The 20,309-nt window shown below is 38.5% G+C and overlaps 1 protein-coding gene across 1 annotated transcript; it reads left to right on the top strand.

The window, feature by feature from the left end:
* Positions 1 to 1,267: 1,267 nt before the first annotated feature.
* Positions 1,268 to 19,554, top strand: LOC117922105 (pumilio homolog 5). Its single transcript, XM_034840126.1, has 10 exons — positions 1,268 to 1,388; positions 4,132 to 4,855; positions 5,977 to 7,448; positions 7,581 to 7,722; positions 7,848 to 7,955; positions 9,644 to 9,856; positions 9,939 to 10,049; positions 10,592 to 10,786; positions 17,352 to 17,523; positions 19,412 to 19,554. Exons 2-10 carry the CDS (start codon positions 4,211 to 4,213, stop codon positions 19,432 to 19,434), a joined length of 3,081 nt encoding a protein of 1,026 aa, XP_034696017.1. The 5' UTR covers positions 1,268 to 1,388; positions 4,132 to 4,210; the 3' UTR covers positions 19,435 to 19,554.
* Positions 19,555 to 20,309: the final 755 nt, after the last annotated feature.

Raw genomic sequence — 20,309 nt, 5'->3', positions numbered from 1 at the left:
TGAAAACATAAATGAATAAGGGATGAAATTGACTTCTCATTCTATAATCCAGTTCCAAACACGGCCTTAAAGATTATAAGCTTTTAAATTTTAAAACCATAATTATTAAAAATCATATATTTGCAAAATTATTCTTTTATATATAGAAGAAATAAATTAATTTGGAGAAATATATGATAAAATATATGGAATTTAAAGATATATTTTTATTTTCCTTTATTATTATATTTTTTTATAAATTTTTGAATTAAGTTGTTTCTATAATTCGGTAATTATAGAAAAAGAAATAATAAATATCTCTAAAAATAGATTTATAAAATAAAATTAAAAAAGGAAAATGATAAGCACGTGCTTCGAGGGCCATTGACCAAAAGACTCCTTAGCGAATAATCGGACGGCCAGGATCACACCAAGTCAGTTCTTTCTCTTTTGCTTTGTGGGTACGTTTTCTGGCTTTTGGCTGCTGCTCCATGAGCCATCCAAACATGGTACTATTTTTTTATTCGGAATTCCAAACTTACCCCTCTCATAAGCTCTCTTAATTTAATCACTTTCCCTAATCACATTATCCATTCCGAGGGTGTTTCAGTCACTTTACACACATTTTAAAAAATATTTTTTGCTAGTTATTAGGTGACTTGTCATTAGCAACCCAAAGTAGGAAATTTAAAGTAACAAGATTGTGTCACCAAAAAAAAAAAAAGACCTAAAACATACCGGGCCTTGCCGGAGGTACCTTCTTGTTGATCCTATGGTTTGTGATAGATCGACGGCTCAGATTTTGTTGTTATTGTCCAATACGAAACCCACCTTGTTAGCTTAACTCTGCCCCATCACAGCCATCTATAAAATTTTTTATCTTCTCAGGTCAACCAACGTGAATCAAAGCATCACACGTCAACCTAACCCAATCGAACGGCCTAGAATTGCGGCCACATGGTTGACAATGGTAGACCGTGAAGCACCAGAACCACCCCCCAAATCCAAAGGGGACAAAGTCCAGGCTACTCTGCAGTTCCATCAAAGAGCCATGCTCCGCCCTCCAAGAAACCCCTCCAAGTGTACTCTCCACTTTGATAAAAATACCAACATTGTCCTTCCAAAATTGAAGGCTTCCCCAAGATACAACCATGGCAAACCAAAGGGCATTATTGTCATTTAATAATATAATATTAATTTATTTATTTGGAAATTATTATTATTTTTTAAAATAATAAATTTTGGAAACCTTGTCCATATACACTGTGGTGGCTTGGCAAAGTGACATTTGTTTCTTCACACCAAGAACTCTCTCTCTCTCTCTTGAATTTCCTCTCTCTAGAATTCCTTGAAAGCTTCTGCCGACTTTGGGGGGCTCAAACTTCTAGGGTTTATGATGACACTTGTGGGTGAGGCTCACAATCCCTTTGCCGAACATGGGTTGATGTGGAAATGTGCACTAGGGTTTTAAAGTTGGAGTCTTTTGTCTTCAATTGGGTTTCCCATGGTGTTCTTGTTGTGCAAAGCCGTTAAAGCCTCTTGTTTTGTTATTATTTTGTTGCTGGCCATGTGAATTTATTGTGGTTTAAGCGAGTTTGGGGCTTTAGGATTGGTGGGTTCTGTTAAATTTGGATGAATATTGGTTTTAATGGATTCTGTTCAGTGTTATTCGATGATCTTTTGTTGGAAATGGTGCTGAAATTTGGCTTGGGTTGGCGTGTGATCATAACCATATGTGGGGGTTTGTGAATTTGATAATTAAAAAATTGTACATAGAACACAGAGCTAAAAGTTGAATTTGGTTGCAAAAGATATGCTTAGGTAATTGCAACTTTTGTTATTCTGAAAATGTGTACTAGGGTTTGAAGTTGGACTATTTTGTCTCCAATTTCTGATGGTTTGTGTTAAGCCTCTTGCTTTGTTATTATTTCTAGTCATGTATTTGAATTGATTGTGTGAGGGGGGCTTTAGGGCTTTAGGAATGATGGGTTCTATTCAATTTTGATAGGTATTGGTTTCAGTGGATTCCATGAAGTGTTGTTGGTGCTGCTTTGTTGGAAATGTTGCTGAATTTTTACTCTGGTTGGCGTGCGAAACCATAGATATTTGTTTGTGGGAACTATGCTATTCTCACAATTTTGGTTTTAATCGTGCATAAAACATGCAGTTAAGAGAATTTGAATTTGGTTTGAAACATATGCTTAGTAAGTGTATTGGGTGCTTTTCATAAGATTGATTATCGCGGTTGAGAAGATATTTATGAGTGAGCATATTAGATATTTGAAACCGTTCTTATATTGTCTCTGGGGAAGAATGCTCAATTTGTTAACAACAGTGAAAACTATAGTTGTGGTTTTGTTAACCTGCAAATAAGGACAGACTGGGGCAGCTTATACAATTACCTGGTTTGCCTTTTTTTATTATGGTTTTGCAGAATGGATCAATCATGAGTTGGGGTGAAATGATCTTTTAGAGTATTGATTTGTCTCGCATGTATGAAATTAATATGTTCCATCATTAATTAGATACTAAGGGAGTTTTATTTGACTATTCAACCTAATGTGACTTTTTTTTTCTTCATTTATAAAAAGGGAAGATTTATTTTTCCCCATGTTGTTGGTTTGAGTAAAAAACATTTCAAATATTTATGTTCTATACCCATGTGCCCGCTCTTGCCTGGGTCAATTTGCATCACAACCCATTATGCCCTTTCTCGTAGCTCAATCCATGTTTTGGCCTCCATGTCATCCTTATAGAACCTTCAAACTTAAATAACTTTAATTCTTATAATTGCACTCACTGGTCTCAGTGAGACCATTCATGCAAAGACCATCTCAGTTGACTTCTTTTCACCTTATTTCCAGGCAACTCATTTGGTATTAATTATTTCTTACCTTGTCTTGCCAGTTGTTTATCTCGACATCCCCAGTTCATCTATAAGGATGTGTTTCTTGTTTACCTATCATTCTGTACCACAATGCATGCTGATCTTATTCCTTTAATCCGATATGTTGATGTTCATGGTGAACTAGTCTTAGTCACTTTTGTACTCAATTGAGTTTGCCCAAATTCTTTGTAAATTGTCCTCTTTATCCTCCCTCCTCTTATGAATGATTTGATCTCGCTGATAAAAAGGTAGCTCTTGCCTGTTCTTACAGCTGTTGAAATCTGACCCTAACACTTCCATGGCTCTTGAACTGCCTCATGTTAAATGTTTCTGGTTTAATCCAATTATTAATTTCAGTTATGTTGAATGTTATGATATCTTTTTATCCTAGAAGCATTTTGAGGTACTTAATAGAATTATTTTAACATAAAATTTTATTTTTTTCCAAATGGATTATTACTTAGGCCCAGATGCACCTATCAGCATGAACCTAACATTTTGCTGGCTCTAGGTGTACCATAAATGACATGTATTTTAGCTGCCTTTTTTTTTTTTGGTTTGGTTTTTTTCCCTTTCGTCAACAGCCTCATACTAGTAGTCAAATTTGTTGACATTGTTTCTGATGACATCACTTATTTTGGAGTTTGTTGTCTTGATGTATTATGGTGACCTTATTACCTTTGTTGGGTATCAATACTAGTTTTACTGTGTTTGTTAAGCCAATGTCACCGTTTCCCCTGATTGCATTGAGCTGGAAACGGAGCATGGACTTGCCAAAACCACCTACATGAGTTCTACAGCCATTGTAAAAAGAGCAAATGCAAGTATGGAAAATCCTTGAAAAAAAAATGTGATAAATTTTCCCTTTAAATGTGTATTTATATCTTATGATTTAAAGAATTTGTTGGTTGTTTTTGCTTTCAATTAGGTACTTTGATTTTTTGTCATTTTTGTTGTAGGTCTACCTTTTAGAGTACTTTTTCATTGCTTCAACTGTGCCTTTTCCCCCCTTCCATTTCCCCTTTTGCTGTTGGTAACTATTGATTTTACTCTAAATTCTAAACTAACTTGCTTATGTTAACTTTGTCGTCAATTTGCTCATGATTCTTGTATATGGTTAAGAGTAAAATGGCAACACCACATGTCGGCATGTGATGCTAGGTGTCTGCAACCTGTTTCCTTTATTGTTTTTTTGACAGGGTTCCTTTTTCTTTTATGTAAATTTTGAATATAAAGTTAATAATTGACTTAAAATTCGTGAATAGGGGGTTGACATGGCTCCCAGAAGAAAATATGAAAGTCATTGTTGATACAAAGGGTTGCCCATGATTATATTTAATCAGGATGGCAACTGAGAGCCCTATGAGAATGGTGGAAAGCAGTGGATCTACTAAATGGCCCTCTTCCATGGATGCTGCAACATTTGTATCACCATTAAAGAATATGGCAGCGGAGGAGTTGGGATTACTTCTGAATGGTCATAGGTTGCATGGAGATCAGAGTGATATGGTTCCGAATCGAAGTGGTAGTGCACCACCTAGTATGGAGGGTTCTTTTGCTGCTATTGGGAATCTAATGACTCAACAGAACAATCTGGATTCAAGCTTGGCAAGTTTAAGCAGTGCTATTGAGAATTCTGAGTCTGAGGAACAACTGCGGTCTGATCCAGCCTATTTTGCATACTACTGCTCTAACGTCAACCTGAATCCAAGGCTTCCTCCACCTCTTATTTCACGGGAGAATCAACGCCTGGTACGCCATATTGGTGGTTTTGGCACTAATTGGAGATTAACTTCTTTTGACGACAGTGGAAATGGATCTCTGCATTTGTCTCGTAGTTCCCTATCTACTCACAAGGAGGAGTCTGAGGATGATAGGTCACCCCGACAAACCTCAGATGATTGGCCAGAGAGCAGCAGTGCAGTTATGCCTGGACAGAAGACAGCTTCCTCAGCAGGTCGTCATAAAAGTTTGGTTGATCTGATACAGGTCTAAAACTTAATCTGAGTGGTGTATTTTCTGAGTTACATTCTTATCACCAATCTTGATGCTTGGTCATGCTTTATAACATTTCTGATCTTGGTTTTTAAAATTTGGTATATCTAAAAGCATATCAGCATGTGACTCTGTATATATTTATGGATATCTTTTTAACCCCAATGCTTTTTTTGTCCCATTTCTCATTGTTATTTTTATCACTGAGTTACTTATGTTTATGTTGCTAGTTGAGAGTTCCAAGTATCTTGCTATGAGCCATTTGGGCTTCTCCTTTTCTTTGTTTTATGTATTGACATTGCTTATATAAAATATAAGTAATCGTATGACTTTTAACTACAATTTTGTGTCTTTTGACATTTCTTGAAGTCAGTTGAAATGTTTCCTCTTCGATCCTACAGGAAATATTGTGTATAGATGCTCTATTAAAAAATAATTTTGTATTCGTAAAATGACAAAAATGATTTTTAACATACAAAAAGTACCAAAACATCAACATGGCTGCTATATTTTAAATTATTTTTTTGATTTTCTAAGATGATGGATGATTGCTATATGATGTATATTGCCACAGTAATAATTATAATAATTATTTACTTCTTCTTCCAAAGATATCCTGTTTTCCGAATATTATTTACCAGAAATATTGTACGTAAATGTTACATTTGAAATAATTATTCTACAAAAGTAATTATTGATTATTATATTACATGTTCATTGAACATAGTACTTGTTGTACAATCTTTTTTATTTGATAATACTTCTAAGAATTGCTACACAAAAATCCATTATCTGTCTATCAAAAAAATAAAAAATAAAAAGATTTTTTTTTTTTAAAAAAAAAAAACACCCAAAAATTGTACACATTATTAGAAAAATAAGTAATGAGATGACATTCCATTCTGATGTCACATTTTATATGAATAAAGTCTGTCTGATTTTCTCCCTCAAAAGAAGTCCCTCTTCTGAACATTGGTCATAATATTTATTGTAACATATTAATGATTAATTGCTGCTGTGATGTTCTTTAACTAGTCCTCTGGATAGTCGACACAGTAACTAGTGATTCCTTATTTGTATTGCCTGGTACTCATGATATGTTTCATTTTTTGTAGGAAGACTTTCCCCGCACCCCATCTCCTGTATATAATCAGTCTCGTTCCTCAAGCCATGCAGCAACGGAGGAACTACTTGATCTTGATGTTCATGCCATTTCATTAAATGATTCCTCTCTTGAAATTTCAAAATTACCGGAACCAGGTCCAGGCACTGTTGATGTTTCTGCAAGCACATGCACTCTAGATGCACCTGCTATTGGGTTAATGCCCAATAAGGATGATGCGGCTAACTCTTTTCCAAGCTCATCATATTCTGATAGAAAACACAGCTCATTGCCTCTACCTAAAGATGAAGCAAGCGATAAAGGTGGGGCTGGTGCATTAGTTAGTGGGGGCGCTGGATTGGAGGTTTCTAGAGTGGAGTCTAAAACAAAAGCATCTAATGTATCTAGTCTTCTAGTTGCTGAGAATAATGCAAATAAACAAGAACAGAAACCATCGTATGAGAGGAATATGCCGCCACACCATCCATATGCACAACAAAGCTCTCCATACAAAGTTCAGGGAGTTCAGGCTCAAGTGATCTCTCAAGGAATGAGCCACCCTTATAATGGCATGGAAAAACTTCCCCATGCACCCCCTAAGTTCTCTTCAGTTGAGGTACGGCCTATGATGCAGTCTCCTGGACTCACCCCTCCTCTGTATGCAACAGCAGCAGCATATATTGCTTCAGGAAGTCCATTTTACCCTAATATACAGCCATCAGGCCTATTTGCTCCACAGTATGGGATGGGTGGATATGGTCTGAGTTCGGCACTTGTTCCTCAATTTATAGGTGGGTACCCTTCTCCTGCTGCTATTCCTATGCCTTTTGATGCTACTTCTGGTCCAAGCTTTAATGTTCGAACAACCGGTGCATCAATGGGGGAAAGCATTCCACATGAGTTACAAAATCTGAACAAGTTCTATGGGCATCATGGGTTAATGCTGCAACCTTCTTTTCTGGATCCTCTTCACATGCAATACTTTCAGCATCCTTTTGAGGACGCATATGGTGCTGCAGGTCAGTATGGTCGGTTGCCACCAAGAGGTGTTATTGGGGGTCAAGATTCCTCTGTTTCACAGAAAGAGTCCCATGTCAGTGCCTACATGGGTGATCAGAAACTCCAGCCTCCAACAAATGGAAGCCTGAGTGTTCCAAGTCCAAGAAAAGGGGGAATAATGGGCAGTAGTTATTATGGAAGTCCTCCCAACATGGGTGTCATGACACAATTTCCGGCCTCACCTCTCTCTAGTCCGATACTGCCTGGATCTCCAGTAGGTGGGACCAATCATCCAGGACGTAGAAATGAAATGAGGTTTCCTCAAGGTCCAATTAGAAATGTAGGAGTATATTCTGGATGGCAAGGACAAAGAGGAGCAGACAACTTTGAGGATCCCAAAAAACACTCTTTTCTCGAAGAACTCAAATCTAACAATGCCCGGAAATTTGAGCTCTCTGATATTACAGGACGCACAGTTGAATTCAGGCAGGTGTTATGTGCTGTGTTCCTGTTCTTTACATTTTCTTATATGATTAGGTTTCTTTTTTTACAGTTTAAAATTGAATTTCTGTAGCACATCCAATACAAAGAATCATTTTTCTTGCATTTTAATCTCAGTGTTGATCAACATGGGAGTCGGTTTATTCAGCAGAAGTTGGAGAATTGTAGTGGTGAAGAGAAGGCATCTGTTTTCAAAGAGGTTCTTCCACATGCTTCAAGATTAATGACTGATGTCTTTGGGAATTATGTTATTCAAAAGGTATGTTTTCAAACTTCTTAGGCATTAAATTGCATGTTTGTTTTCATGTATTATCTTGCATGACTTCTGAAATTTTATAAATGAGATAGTTTTTGTTGTTCAAATCTGGACTTTATATGTTACAGTTTTTTGAACATGGGACTCCTGAGCAGAGAAGGGAACTTGCATATCAACTTGCTGGCCAGATGATACCTTTAAGTCTGCAAATGTATGGTTGTCGTGTGATCCAGAAGGTATATTGAACTCTTGCAGTAGATCCATGGAGTTCTACAGTTCAAAAAACGATTTTGCCTTCATCTGGTGCATCTTGGATGTGTCACTTTTTGCAATGTAGATTTCTTTAAGGGCACACCTATGAATGAATCTAAGTAGGTGGGTGTCTGCATATCTTATATTGTTGAACAATGTGTTGATAGACAGAATCCAGGTCCTACTAAAATTTTGGAAGAATTCTTGAAGTCATATACATACATACATACATATATATATAATTTATGTGACTAATTAAAAGAGACTTCAAGGATTATGTCTAATTAATCACAGAAGACTTGCAAAAGATCACATCATTTGCAAAACATGGAAGGAACTCCCATGTCCAAAATATGCAAGTCTGATGACATTATTAGGAGATTGACTGTTATTGGATTAGTTTATCTTGCTGATATTATTATGTAGCATTCAATTTATTTTTTGTATTTACCTCTTAGCTAATGGTATTTAGGAAATCTGATCTAATTGCTATTGATAGATTGTCACTGTTAGCCTTCAAGGAGTGACTGAAACACTGTTCATGGGATCCCTGGTCACACAGAGAGAGAGAGAGAGATAATGGAAGATGGCAGAAGAACTATAGCAATGCAAAGACAAGGAGCCCTCTGATATGCCTCCTTCCTGTCTCCTTCTTCCTCCTCCTCAAACCCTAACCGTCCAAGCCCTGCTATAGCAATGCAAAGACAAGGAGCCCTCTGGTATGCCTCCTTCCTGTCTCCTTCTTCCGCCTTCTCAAACCCTAACCGTCCAAGCCCTGGAGGCCTGCCTCCTTCCAAATCAACAATCTACACCTTAAACCTCGATTGTACCTGCACCAGGTCTGTCCTCATCATACCTTCCTCTGGCAAAGGTTGTTAAGGTCACTGTCCTCAAAGACCCACCCATGTGCAGCAGGGTCACATATTCTAAAGAAGCCCTCAACAAAGTAGCACCAACAGAATACATGGATGGCAAGGAAAGGATATGCTCTCTCCCCTTAGCCACTCCTTTTCGTTTCATTTTATTCTGTCATTGTAATCATAAAAGACCAGAGGGCTGTGCCCTCCTAAAATCCGTTATTCAAAATTTGATGTTGGGGAATTAGTGGAGTGTGCTTATAATTCTTATGTCTAAAGGGCCTTGACTTGTTGTCGCACAAAATGAGTTTTCCACTGTATTAAAAATATGTTTCAAAAGATCAATTCTGCTGATTGTATGAACAATAGGCAGCTCCGAGTGGTGGAATACTAAGCCAATTGTGCTAACAAGCAATGGCTCAAAAACTTGGAATGCCACTTACAAATTGAAAAGTGCTTTTACAAGACTGTGTTATAGGTTGGTAGATAAGGCAACTGCTGTAGAACTTACTGATCCCATGACAATTAAGATGTGGAACTCTCTATTCATTGCAAAAAATCTTGAGTACTACTCCTCAATATTGTTTAGTAGCTGGGAGATAGAAGGTATTTTCCTATAAGCATGTCAGTTGGGAGCATGAAAATGATACGCATGTCACTTGTAAGGATTTGCATTTTCCTTTTGTGTGTGTAGACCTGTATGATTTGTTTAAATGAGTTCCTGGAAATAGTTCACTGTGTATTTCTATCTTATATCATTTTGAAATGTGAACTGCATAAGAACTTTTTGATTCTGTGCTGAATGCATGTCCTAGGCCCTTGAGGTTATTGAGCTTGATCAGAAGACACAACTTGTGCACGAGCTTGATGGACATGTTATCAGATGTGTACGCGACCAAAATGGGAATCATGTGATTCAGAAGTGTATTGAATGCATTCCTACAGAGAAAATTGGATTTATTATATCTGCTTTTAAAGGCCAAGTTACCGTGCTTTCTAGTCATCCCTATGGTTGTCGTGTTATTCAGGTAAGACCACATCTTTTTGGTTGTGAGGCACCTTCATGTTTTCCCTCTCATATTATTGGAACATTTTCCTTCTTTGTCATAGAGAGTTTTGGAACATTGTTTGGAGGTGTCACAAAGTCAATTTATAGTGGATGAGATCTTGGAATCTGCTTATGTTCTTGCAGAAGACCAGTATGGCAATTATGTTACTCAGGTTAGTTTTTTATGCCTAGCATAACTGAGTTATTTCCTTCTTTGTTTCACACAAGGTTTTCACTCTGTAAATATTGGGAATTTGATTTATACCTTTTAGGTATTTTATTAATCCCTCAATCATAAAATTGGTGGTTGATTATATCTGCAATGCCTTGTCCTAACTATATTCGAGCAGCAACATAAAATTTCTAGTTGATCATTTTCTGCTGAGTGATACCTTACTCCCCCCTCTTTTGCTTTAGTCAACCATGGACCATATTGATTACTAGCAAAGCTCAGTCATCAAATTAATACCATCACTACCTTCTGTATATTTGTTTGCCTCATGTCATGAAGTATTTGGTCACAATTGAGTGCACTACCATGTGTTATGGATTTGTACATGAGGCAGCTGCTTTAAAAACATAGATAGTTTTTCTGTGTTCAGTATGGGATTCCCTATACCTCTCTTCTGTGGTGTAGTTGTAATTAGCGACTGATTTTTATGTTTCCTGCCTTAATGCTTGATGATAATGTCATAATTGATTGTACTGTTTGCAGCATGTTTTGGAGAGGGGAAATCCCCATGAAAGAAGCCAAATTATCGGCAAGTTGACTGGAAAAATCGTACAAATGAGTCAGCATAAATATGCATCCAATGTTATCGAGAAATGTTTGGAGTATGGTAGTACTTCTGAATGTGAACTCTTGGTCGAGGAGATTATTGGACAATCGGAGGACAATGATAATTTACTGGTAAGTTGATTAAAGTATTAATGCATTTTTCATGTTATATAGCCTTGTGATATTCAGGAAGTTAAGGTATATACAAGCCAATAATATGACTTTGTTACTTAAAAGTCATCTTGTATTTCAGGCATGACCAAACTTTGGTCAGCCAAATCAACCCATCTAAATAGTTCTGGTACTTGTCAAGCTGATCTGGATGGTTTTGGTACTTGCCAAGCTGATCTAGATGGGTTTGGCTCAATCTAGATCCATTCCCAAGTGTAGCCCAAACAAACAGGCTTTCAACTAGCCCATCAGTGATCATTGTGTGGGGGGCCAGGCACTGACCTTCATTGCTTTAAGAGCACAATCCACGTGAGCCTGATTATATCACATAGAATATGTCATGGCCACAGGCCCAGAGTTCAGTGTCATGAGATTGAAACATCATAAAAACTTCTTACTCATGTCATCAATGGGCCTTTTGTGGATGAGGAAAGCAATAGAAGGCCAGTGAAGAACCAGTGGAAGAGAAGCAACATACTTCAAATTGGGGTTTTGTAAAAGCATTGGACCTTAGATGTCAGTGAGTGAGTGAAAGAGAGACTACAAAATGGATGGATGAATCAGCTTTTCCCACTTGCCCAAGTATCATAACTTATGTAGAAACCACTTATTCACTTCATATTGTGCATGCAATGCTAGGCCACTAGTGGAATGGATGAATCAGCTTTTCCCACTTGCCCATGACATCCCCATGCATCTATGAGGGGCATTTAAAATTGGGCTCAATAGTTGTGAGGTAGATCTAAACTCAAAATTTCACAGTTCCTTCAAGAGATTTAGGAAAATAGTCTTAGAGATGAAGATTCGCTTTTCTATAGCCAATATAATCACAAGATAGAAACTTTTGAAATTTTTATCTCAGATTCAATGGAGATGCTCCATCTATTAGTTTATCCAAGTTTTACCTATCAAACGCACTCTTTTACCTTATTTCACTGCATCGTCATTGTTGAATATAATGTATTTATAGTGTATAACCTTTCCTTGTTAATATAGGACACATATATGGTAGGACACATGTATGGTAGTTAGGACTCTTAGCCTTGTATATATATATATATATTTCTCAATTGTAAGTAGATCATTACATTAATGAGAATCAAGGTCTTTCTTCTTTCTCTCTCTCTCAACATGGTATCAGAGCCAAGGAAGAAAACCTAATTCTTTCCTGTTTCCCGTGTCATCAACTCCGGGAAACCTTCCGGTGACCGTGTTTCATTCCAGTCACCTTCCCCATCTCCCAATACTTTCCGAACATTCTGATCGTCGACAGAAACCACTCACCGCCGGCAAACTTTTCCGGCGAACTTTTCCGGCGACGTATTTTTCCGACACCGACCATACCAGAAGGAGCTCCTGGAGGAGATCTCCAACTTTTGTGAAGGCACCAGCACCAAAAGAGCCTCCACGCGCCGCCCACGCGCAATTTTCCGGCCGGCGGCTGCATCTCACGCGCCGGCGCGTGAGGGCGCGTGAGGCTTTTTCCGGCGACGCGCCTCCTCCTCCAGCTTCGCCTGACGCCGACCAGCCTCCCTACCTCCCTGGTTCTCCCATCCGAGCCCTGCACATACCTCTTTTGGGGATTTTTGTCTCCGTCGGCCCTCCAAACAGTCTTTCCGGCGAAGCTCCGACTACTTTTTCTCCACTCCAATCCCTGCACGTGCCTTGGGAAGTGTTCTTCTACCTTTCTGGTGGTACCACGCCGCGATCTGAGGCCGTCTCCCTTTTTCGGTGGTGCCACGCCGCAATCTGAAGCCGTATTAGGGCTCTCTTCGATCCAAACATACTTCATTCTCCAGATAAGTAGATATGACTACTAAAAATTCCATTTTTTCCGCTGTTATATCTGGCTCTCCTATGATTACTTCGGAGAAATTGGTTGGCAGTGACAATTATCTTTCCTGGTCTGCCTCTGTTGAACTTTGGTTTATGGGTCAATGATATGAGGATCACTTGATTACACAGGAGGCAGATATCCCTGAGGTTGACCGCGTACAGTGGAGGAAGATAGATGCACAGTTATGTAGTGTATTATGGCAATCGGTTGATCCCAAGATTCTTCTTCATCTTCGGGCCTACAAAACTTGTTTTAAATTTTGGACTCAGGCCAAAGGATTATATACGAATGATATCCAGCGTCTGTATAAGGTGGCTTCTGCTATTGTCCATCTCAGCCAACAGGACTTGGATCTATCTACTTATATTGGCCAGATTGCCTCTCTTAAGGAGGAGTTTTTGACTGTGATGCCTCTTACTCCTGATGTTGGGGCTCAACAAACACAGCTTGACCAGTTCTTCATGGTTCTTACTCTTATTGGCCTCCGTCCGGATCTTGAGCCTGTCCGCGATCAGATTCTTGGTAGTTCATCAATTCCATCCTTGGATGATGTGTTTGCTCGCCTCCTCCGTATCTCCTCCACTCAGACTTTGCCATCTGATAGTACTTCAGATTCTTCTGTGTTAGTTTCTCAAACTAGCTCTCGAGGAGGCCGCAGTGGTACCTGAGGTAGAGGTCAACGTCCTCATTGCACCTATTGCAATAAACTTGGCCACACTCGCGATCGTTGCTATCAGTTACATGGACGACCTCCTCGCACTGCCCATGTGGCCCAGTCCTCTGATTCTCCGCTGCCTCAGCCTCCGAGCTCTTCCGCATCTCAGGCTTCTGTTGCCTCTGTTGCCCAACCTGGTAATGCCTCTGCCTGCCTTACCCACACATCTTCTCTTGGACCCTGGATTCTAGATTCTGGAGCTTCTGATCACTTATCTGGTAATAAGGATCTTTTCTCCTCTATTACTACTACCTCTGCTTTACCTACTGTTACCTTAGCTAATGGTTCTCAAACTGTGGCTAAAGGTATTGGTTTGGCCCTTCCTCTACCTTCTCTACCTCTCACTTCTGTCCTTTATACTCCTGAATGTCCTTTTAATCTTATTTCCATCAGCAAAATCACTCGTACTCTTAATTGCTCTATTACCTTTTCTGATAAATTTGTGACCTTGCAGGACCGGAGTACGGGGAAGACGATTGGCATAGGATGTGAGTCTCAAGGCCTCTATCACCTCACCTCGGATTCATCTCCTGCAGTTTGCATTTCCACTGATGCTCCTTTCCTCATTCACAATCGTCTGGGCCACCCTAGTCTCTCCAAGTTCCAGAAGATGGTCCCTCGTTTTTCCACTTTATCGTCACTTCCGTGTGAGTCATGTCAGCTTGGGAAACATACTCGTGTCTCGTTCCCAAAGCGTTTGAATAATCGGGCAAAGTCTCCTTTTGAGCTTGTCCACACTGATGTTTGGGGTCCTTGTCGGATTGCGTCTACTTTAGGATTTCAGTATTTTGTCACTTTCATTGATGACTATTCTCGATGTACTTGGTTATTTTTAATGAAAAATCGAGCTGAGTTATTCTCTATTTTCCAGAAATTTTATGCTGAAATCCAAACCCAGTTCAATATTTCTATTCGTGTGTTACGCAGTGACAATGCCAGGGAATATTTTTCAGCACCATTTACTTCGTTTATGTCCCATCATGGGATTCTTCATCAGTCTTCTTGTGCTCATACTCCTCAACAAAATGGGGTAGCTGAACGCAAGAATCGACATCTTGTTGAGACAGCTCGTACTCTCCTCCTCCACAGTAATGTTCCTTTTCGTTTTTGGGGGGACGCTGTTCTTACCGCTTGTTATTTGATTAATCGTATGCCCTCCTCTGTCTTACATGATCAGATTCCTCACTCCCTTCTCTTCCTTGACCAACCACTTTATTTCCTTCCTCCTCGTGTCTTTGGTTGTACTTGCTTTGTTCATATTCTCACTCCTGGACAGGACAAGCTTTCCGCCAAAGCCATGAAGTGTCTCTTCTTGGGATACTCCAGACTTCAGAAGGGTTATCGTTGTTATTCCCTTGAGACTCATCGATACTTTATCTCCGCTGATGTCACCTTCTTTGAGGACTCACCATTCTTTTCCACCACTTCTGAGTCTCTTCCTGTTTCTGAAGTCTTGCCTATTCCCATTGTCTCCCCACCTGATGCTATGCCTCCTCGACCACTTCAGGTTTATCATCGTCGCCCTCGTGTCGTTGCTCCTCTCCCTTTTGCTGAGGCACCTGCTGACTCACTTCCTATCCCTTCGGCTTCACCTACCTCGGCTCTGCCTTCTCCTAATGACTTACCCATTGCTGTTCGGAAAGGTACTCGCTCTACTCGTAATCCTCATCCTATTTACAATTTTTTGAGTTATCATCGATTATCTTCACCCTATTCTGCTTTTGTTTCTGCTATATCCTCTGTTTCTCTTCCAAAGAGCACCCATGAAGCTCTTTCCCATCCAGGCTGGCGACAGGCAATGGTGGATGAAATGGCTGCTCTGCACTCTAATGGCACTTGGGATCTTGTTGTTTTACCCTCGGGTAAATCTACCGTTGGCTGTCGTTGGGTCTACGCAGTTAAGGTTGGTTCTGATGGTCAGGTTGATCGCCTTAAGGCCCGCTTAGTTGCTAAAGGCTATACTCAAGTTTATGGTTCTGATTATGGTGACACATTCTCTCCTGTTGCCAAGATTGCTTCTGTCCGTCTGCTTCTCTCCATGGCTGCCATGTGTTCTTGGCCTCTTTATCAATTGGATATTAAAAATGCCTTCCTTCATGGTGATCTTGCCGAGGAGGTTTATATGGAGCAACCTCCTGGTTTTGTTGCTCAGGGGGAGTCTGGTTTAGTATGCAGGTTACGCCGTTCTCTATATGGCTTGAAACAATCTCCTCGAGCATGGTTTGGCCGTTTTAGTTCTGTTGTTCAAGAGTTTGGCATGCTTCGCAGTATAGCAGACCATTCAGTTTTCTATCATCATAACTCTTTGGGGCAGTGTATTTATCTGGTTGTTTATATGGACGACATCGTCATTACAGGCAGTGATCAGGATGGTATTCAGAAACTAAAGCAACACCTTTTTACCCACTTTCAGACCAAAGACTTGGGGAAACTCAAGTATTTCTTGGGAATTGAGATAGCTCAATCCAGTTCTGCTGTGGTCCTTTCCCAAAGGAAGTATGCTTTAGACATCCTGGAAGAAACCGGTATGTTAGACTGTAAACCGGTAGACACACCTATGGATCCGAATGTCAAACTTGTACCAGGACAGGGGGAGCCTTTAGGAGACCCCGGGAGATATCGACGGCTTGTAGGTAAATTGAACTATCTCACCATTACTCGTCCAGACATTTCTTTTCCTGTGAGTGTTGTTAGTCAATTCCTACAGTCACCATGTGATAGCCATTGGGATGCTGTAATCCGGATTCTTCGATATATCAAAAGTATACCAGGCCAAGGTGTGTTGTACGAGAACAGAGGTCATACTCAGGTTGTTGGTTACACAGATGCAGATTGGGCTGGCTCACCCACAGATAGACGTTCCACTTCAGGGTACTGTGTTTTTATTGGAGGTAATCTAATATCTTGGAAGAGTAAGAAACAAGATGTAGTGGCCAGATCTAGCGCTGAAGCCGAGTATCGAGCTATGGCTTTGGCAACATGTGAACTCATATGGTTGAGACATCTTCTTCGAGAGTTGAGATTTGGAAAGGATGAACAGATGAAACTCATATGTGATAACCAGGCCGCATTACATATTGCATCCAATCCAGTCTTTCATGAAAGGACCAAACATATTGAAGTTGACTGTCATTTCATTAGAGAGAAGATCGCATCAGGATGTGTTGCTACAAGTTTTGTTAATTCAAATGATCAACTAGCTGACATCTTCACTAAATCTCTCAGAGGTCCTAGGATTAAATATATTTGTAACAAGCTTGGTGCATATGACGTATATGCTCCAACTTGAGGGGGAGTGTTGAATATAATGTATTTATAGTGTATAACCTTTCCTTGTTAATATAGGACACATATATGGTAGGACACATGTATGGTAGTTAGGACTCTTAGCCTTGTATATATATATATATATTTCTCAATTGTAAGTAGATCATTACATTAATGAGAATCAAGGTCTTTCTTCTTTCTCTCTCTCTCAACAGTCATGTAAATGTAGGTCAAGCATGTTCTGTACAGTTCTGATCATTTTAAAATGAAAAACCCACTTCATATCTGGTAGTGACAAGAGGTTGGATTATTACCACCCAGCTAGTCCACTCCCGGTTTTTTGGAACGTTGCCTTGGAGGAAGAAATTTATTACAGGTCATCAATTTTTTTCAGTGGATTTCTATTTAACTTTCAGTATAAGCATGTGCTCAGTTGGGTGAGGACCCAACTTCTGGCCTGTTCTACTAATTAAATGAACATTGCTTTCAGATTAGTTTATGGTTGATAATACATTTGATCGTCCTACTTCTGATGTTACATTTCCTTTTTCTCCTCATTGTTATGAACCTTCTCTCGATGATAAGCTTGTGGATTCTTGTCAAGTATATCCTGTTTTCATAGTAGTACCCAACTTTGAATGCACGTACAACGCTATTTGAAGTTAGTACCCTTCTAATTTTCTTGATGTGATTTGATTTTATATCAGGTGATGATGAAGGACCAGTTTGCAAATTACGTGGTACAGAAAATTCTTGAGACGAGCAATGATAAACAAAGAGAGATATTGCTCAACCGGATAAGAGTTCATCTTAATGCTTTGAAGAAATACACTTATGGAAAACACATAGTTGCTCGTTTTGAGCAATTATGTTGTGAAGGTACGTTCTGTTACAATACCTTTGATTGAGCATTTACATGTTTAAGACCACGATTTATATGATAGAAAACTGCTTTTGATACATAAAGGCATCATTTGTGTAGGTTGTCAAGTATGTCTCTTGCTTTTTGAACCCCAAAAGGCAAGGTGAATACGGCCAATAGAATTTGTGTTTGATCATAGAAGGCACATCTTCCATGAGCTGAAAAACCGAAATTCCACCCTCACTCTACTTACACGACAATCAGTATTATGATCACCTAGACCATTATAGTTTTCCTGATGTGTCCTGTTATATGCAACCCACTAACACTGTTGGTACCGGCTTAGAAGCCACTGCCTCCCCCTACTCGTGTCACCACCTCCTCCCCCATTCAGTTACCAACTCTTCCTGTATTGTTTTAAATATCACCCCCACTGTGTCGTGTGCCTCCGATGTTCAGTTTGGCTAGTTGGTTTACAAGATTGGCTTGCAATGTGCTAAGCCTGAGTCCAGCCATAAGGCTTGTGAACCGAGCCCAAGCCTCATGTCAACTAGTGTAGCTAGTGTAAGCTTAGAGCCTGTTTGGAAGTCATTCTTGTAAAAGTGTTTTTAAACTGTTGTGCTTCCATAGGAAACATTTTTATAAAGAATTAGTTGGTGTTTGGATATGAATTAAAAACGTGCTTTTGATAAATAAAAAAAAAAGAGTGAGTTTGGAAGTATCATATACTAACTTCCAGTTTGGGAGTGATTTTGAGAGGGTTAAAAGAGTTTCCTAATGTTTGGAAATGCTTTCCTAAAGAAATTAGGTGTTTGGTAAAGTTTTAAAAACCGGTTTTACAAATCTAGAGAAATCTCTTAAAGTGATTCCTAGACAATTTGGTTCTGTAACTGATTTCAAAAGCAGTTTTTTGTTCTCTAGAACCAAAAGAATAAAAAGAAAAAAACACGTTTGATAATCAGAAAACATTTTTTTAGTTGTTTTTACTTGTTTTGAGTGCTATTTTAAAAAATAATTATATAAATATGAAATATGATTAAAAATGAAGCACTACATATAAAGGCTTTTTTTCATTTAAAAAAAAAAAGGAAGCATGTTTAAAAGCATAAAAAATAAGTTAAAAACGTTTTAGGTTCCCAAACATATTTTTGCTCTGCAAAACATTAGAGAACAATTTTTGAAAACTGTTCTCAAAAACTATTTTAGAAAACGCTTCCCAAACATGGCCTTAGTGGGTGGATATTTCTTTCAAAAATCACTTTTTTGTTATATGAGCCATGACCAAAGATGCTATTAAAGCGCCTTTCTAGTTTATATTAAACGTTAAGTGATTCTCTTTGGAAACATTTCTAACGAAAGTATTATAAAAAAAAAACATTACGAGTCCGTTTGCTAGTGATTTTAGGAAACACTTTTAATATTTCTAATACTTGAAAATTTTTATCATTCAAGTGTAAGAAATGGTAGAAACGCTTTCTAGAATCACTTCCAAACGCACTCTACATATTAGAAGGAACAACTTTGCCATAATCACTCATGTATAAACTCTATGCTAGTCCAAAAACCACTTTATTGATTCTCTAGATTTTTAGAAACAAATTTACAAATTTTGTCGGAACATAGGAAAATGTTTCTAAGCACGGGAAGAATCGGTACTTAACAAACTCTAAATAAATTGATGTATTTACATTAAATAGAATAGTATTGGTCTTTACATATCATGAGCCGGCTTTTAAGAAATAGGATTAGTAGATGGTTGGGCTAGTATTAGCCGTCTACATACCCTTAAAACAAGCGAAACCCTAAACCCTAAATCTTAAATTGTAACTCGTTAACATCCTCATGTAACAACATACTGATACCATTCCTCTTGGTCTGACACTAGTCTTAATCTTTGACATGCAGAAAGCCCAGCCCCGGAATCATAAACACGCTTAAGAACAGCTGCATTTTGCGGATGCTTTGATTACACATCGCTGATGGTAATCGGAAAAATATCACACAAAAGGTCACCTTGGGAGGCCCAAAAATTGGGAGATTGGCAAAAACCCTAAATCATTCTTTGCAGAGATGTGTAACCATGGTGGCTGCTGCTGCTGCTGCTGCATCTAGTTGGCAGTTCAATATGGCCAAGTTACTAAATATATGTATTAGGAAGTGATGTATTTTATATAGATTTAAATATTTATATAGATTCAACTGTATTTATGTATATTTATGTATAAAAAAATAATCAAAAAATGGTGATTGTTCAAGAAAGAAAAGGTCTTATTGCTTGCAAAGTTGTTTATCATGGGAAATAGTTGTTGTTTTGCTACTTGTATGCTGTTTGGTTGCTGAGAAAATGAGGAATTCATATGTTCTCCTGAGATTGTTAAGACTTCCTATTTTTCTTCCACTTTGTTGTAGAATTTCACCACCTAGAAAATTTTATCCATGGTGGTCTGTCATTTGGGTTAGGTCCTTTGCCTGCTCAGTGCTGCACCTCCCTATATCTTACTGATCTTTGGAACTCTGGTTTTGACTGCGGATTTATGCCTTGTTTGGATTGACCTTTTCTGTTTGGTAGTATTTTTCAAAAATACTTTCAAAGTAAAAAGTGTTTTTTTTTATAAAAAAGAAAAAAGAAAAATCAAAGTATTTGGTAAAATTTAGGAAATACTTTTAAAATTTAAAAAAAAAAAATTAGACCCATTTGGCTATGTATTTTGAAACTCGTTTTTAAGTTAAAAGAATAAAAACACTCTTAGATAAGTTGTTTTTAAAAATAATTTTTTAAAATGAAAATGTAACTTATTCGGAT

The sequence above is a fragment of the Vitis riparia genome, chromosome 9 (assembly GCF_004353265.1).
Source record: "Vitis riparia cultivar Riparia Gloire de Montpellier isolate 1030 chromosome 9, EGFV_Vit.rip_1.0, whole genome shotgun sequence".
Classification (NCBI taxonomy): domain Eukaryota; kingdom Viridiplantae; phylum Streptophyta; class Magnoliopsida; order Vitales; family Vitaceae; genus Vitis; species Vitis riparia.
Note: the sequence above shows the minus strand (reverse complement) of the source record. Positions and strands in the feature narration are given on the sequence as shown.

What these genes read in the sequence shown, in the direction of transcription:
- LOC117922105 (XM_034840126.1), top strand. Translation starts at nt 4,211, where the DNA reads ATGGCAACTGAGAGCCCTATGAGAATGGTGGAAAGCAGTGGATCTACT. An exon ending in GTTGTCGTGTGATCCAGAAG is followed by an intron (nt 7,956 to 9,643) that starts GTATATTGAACT and finishes TGCATGTCCTAG; the next exon opens with GCCCTTGAGGTTATTGAGCT. An exon ending in ATGGCAATTATGTTACTCAG is followed by an intron (nt 10,050 to 10,591) that starts GTTAGTTTTTTA and finishes TACTGTTTGCAG; the next exon opens with CATGTTTTGGAGAGGGGAAA.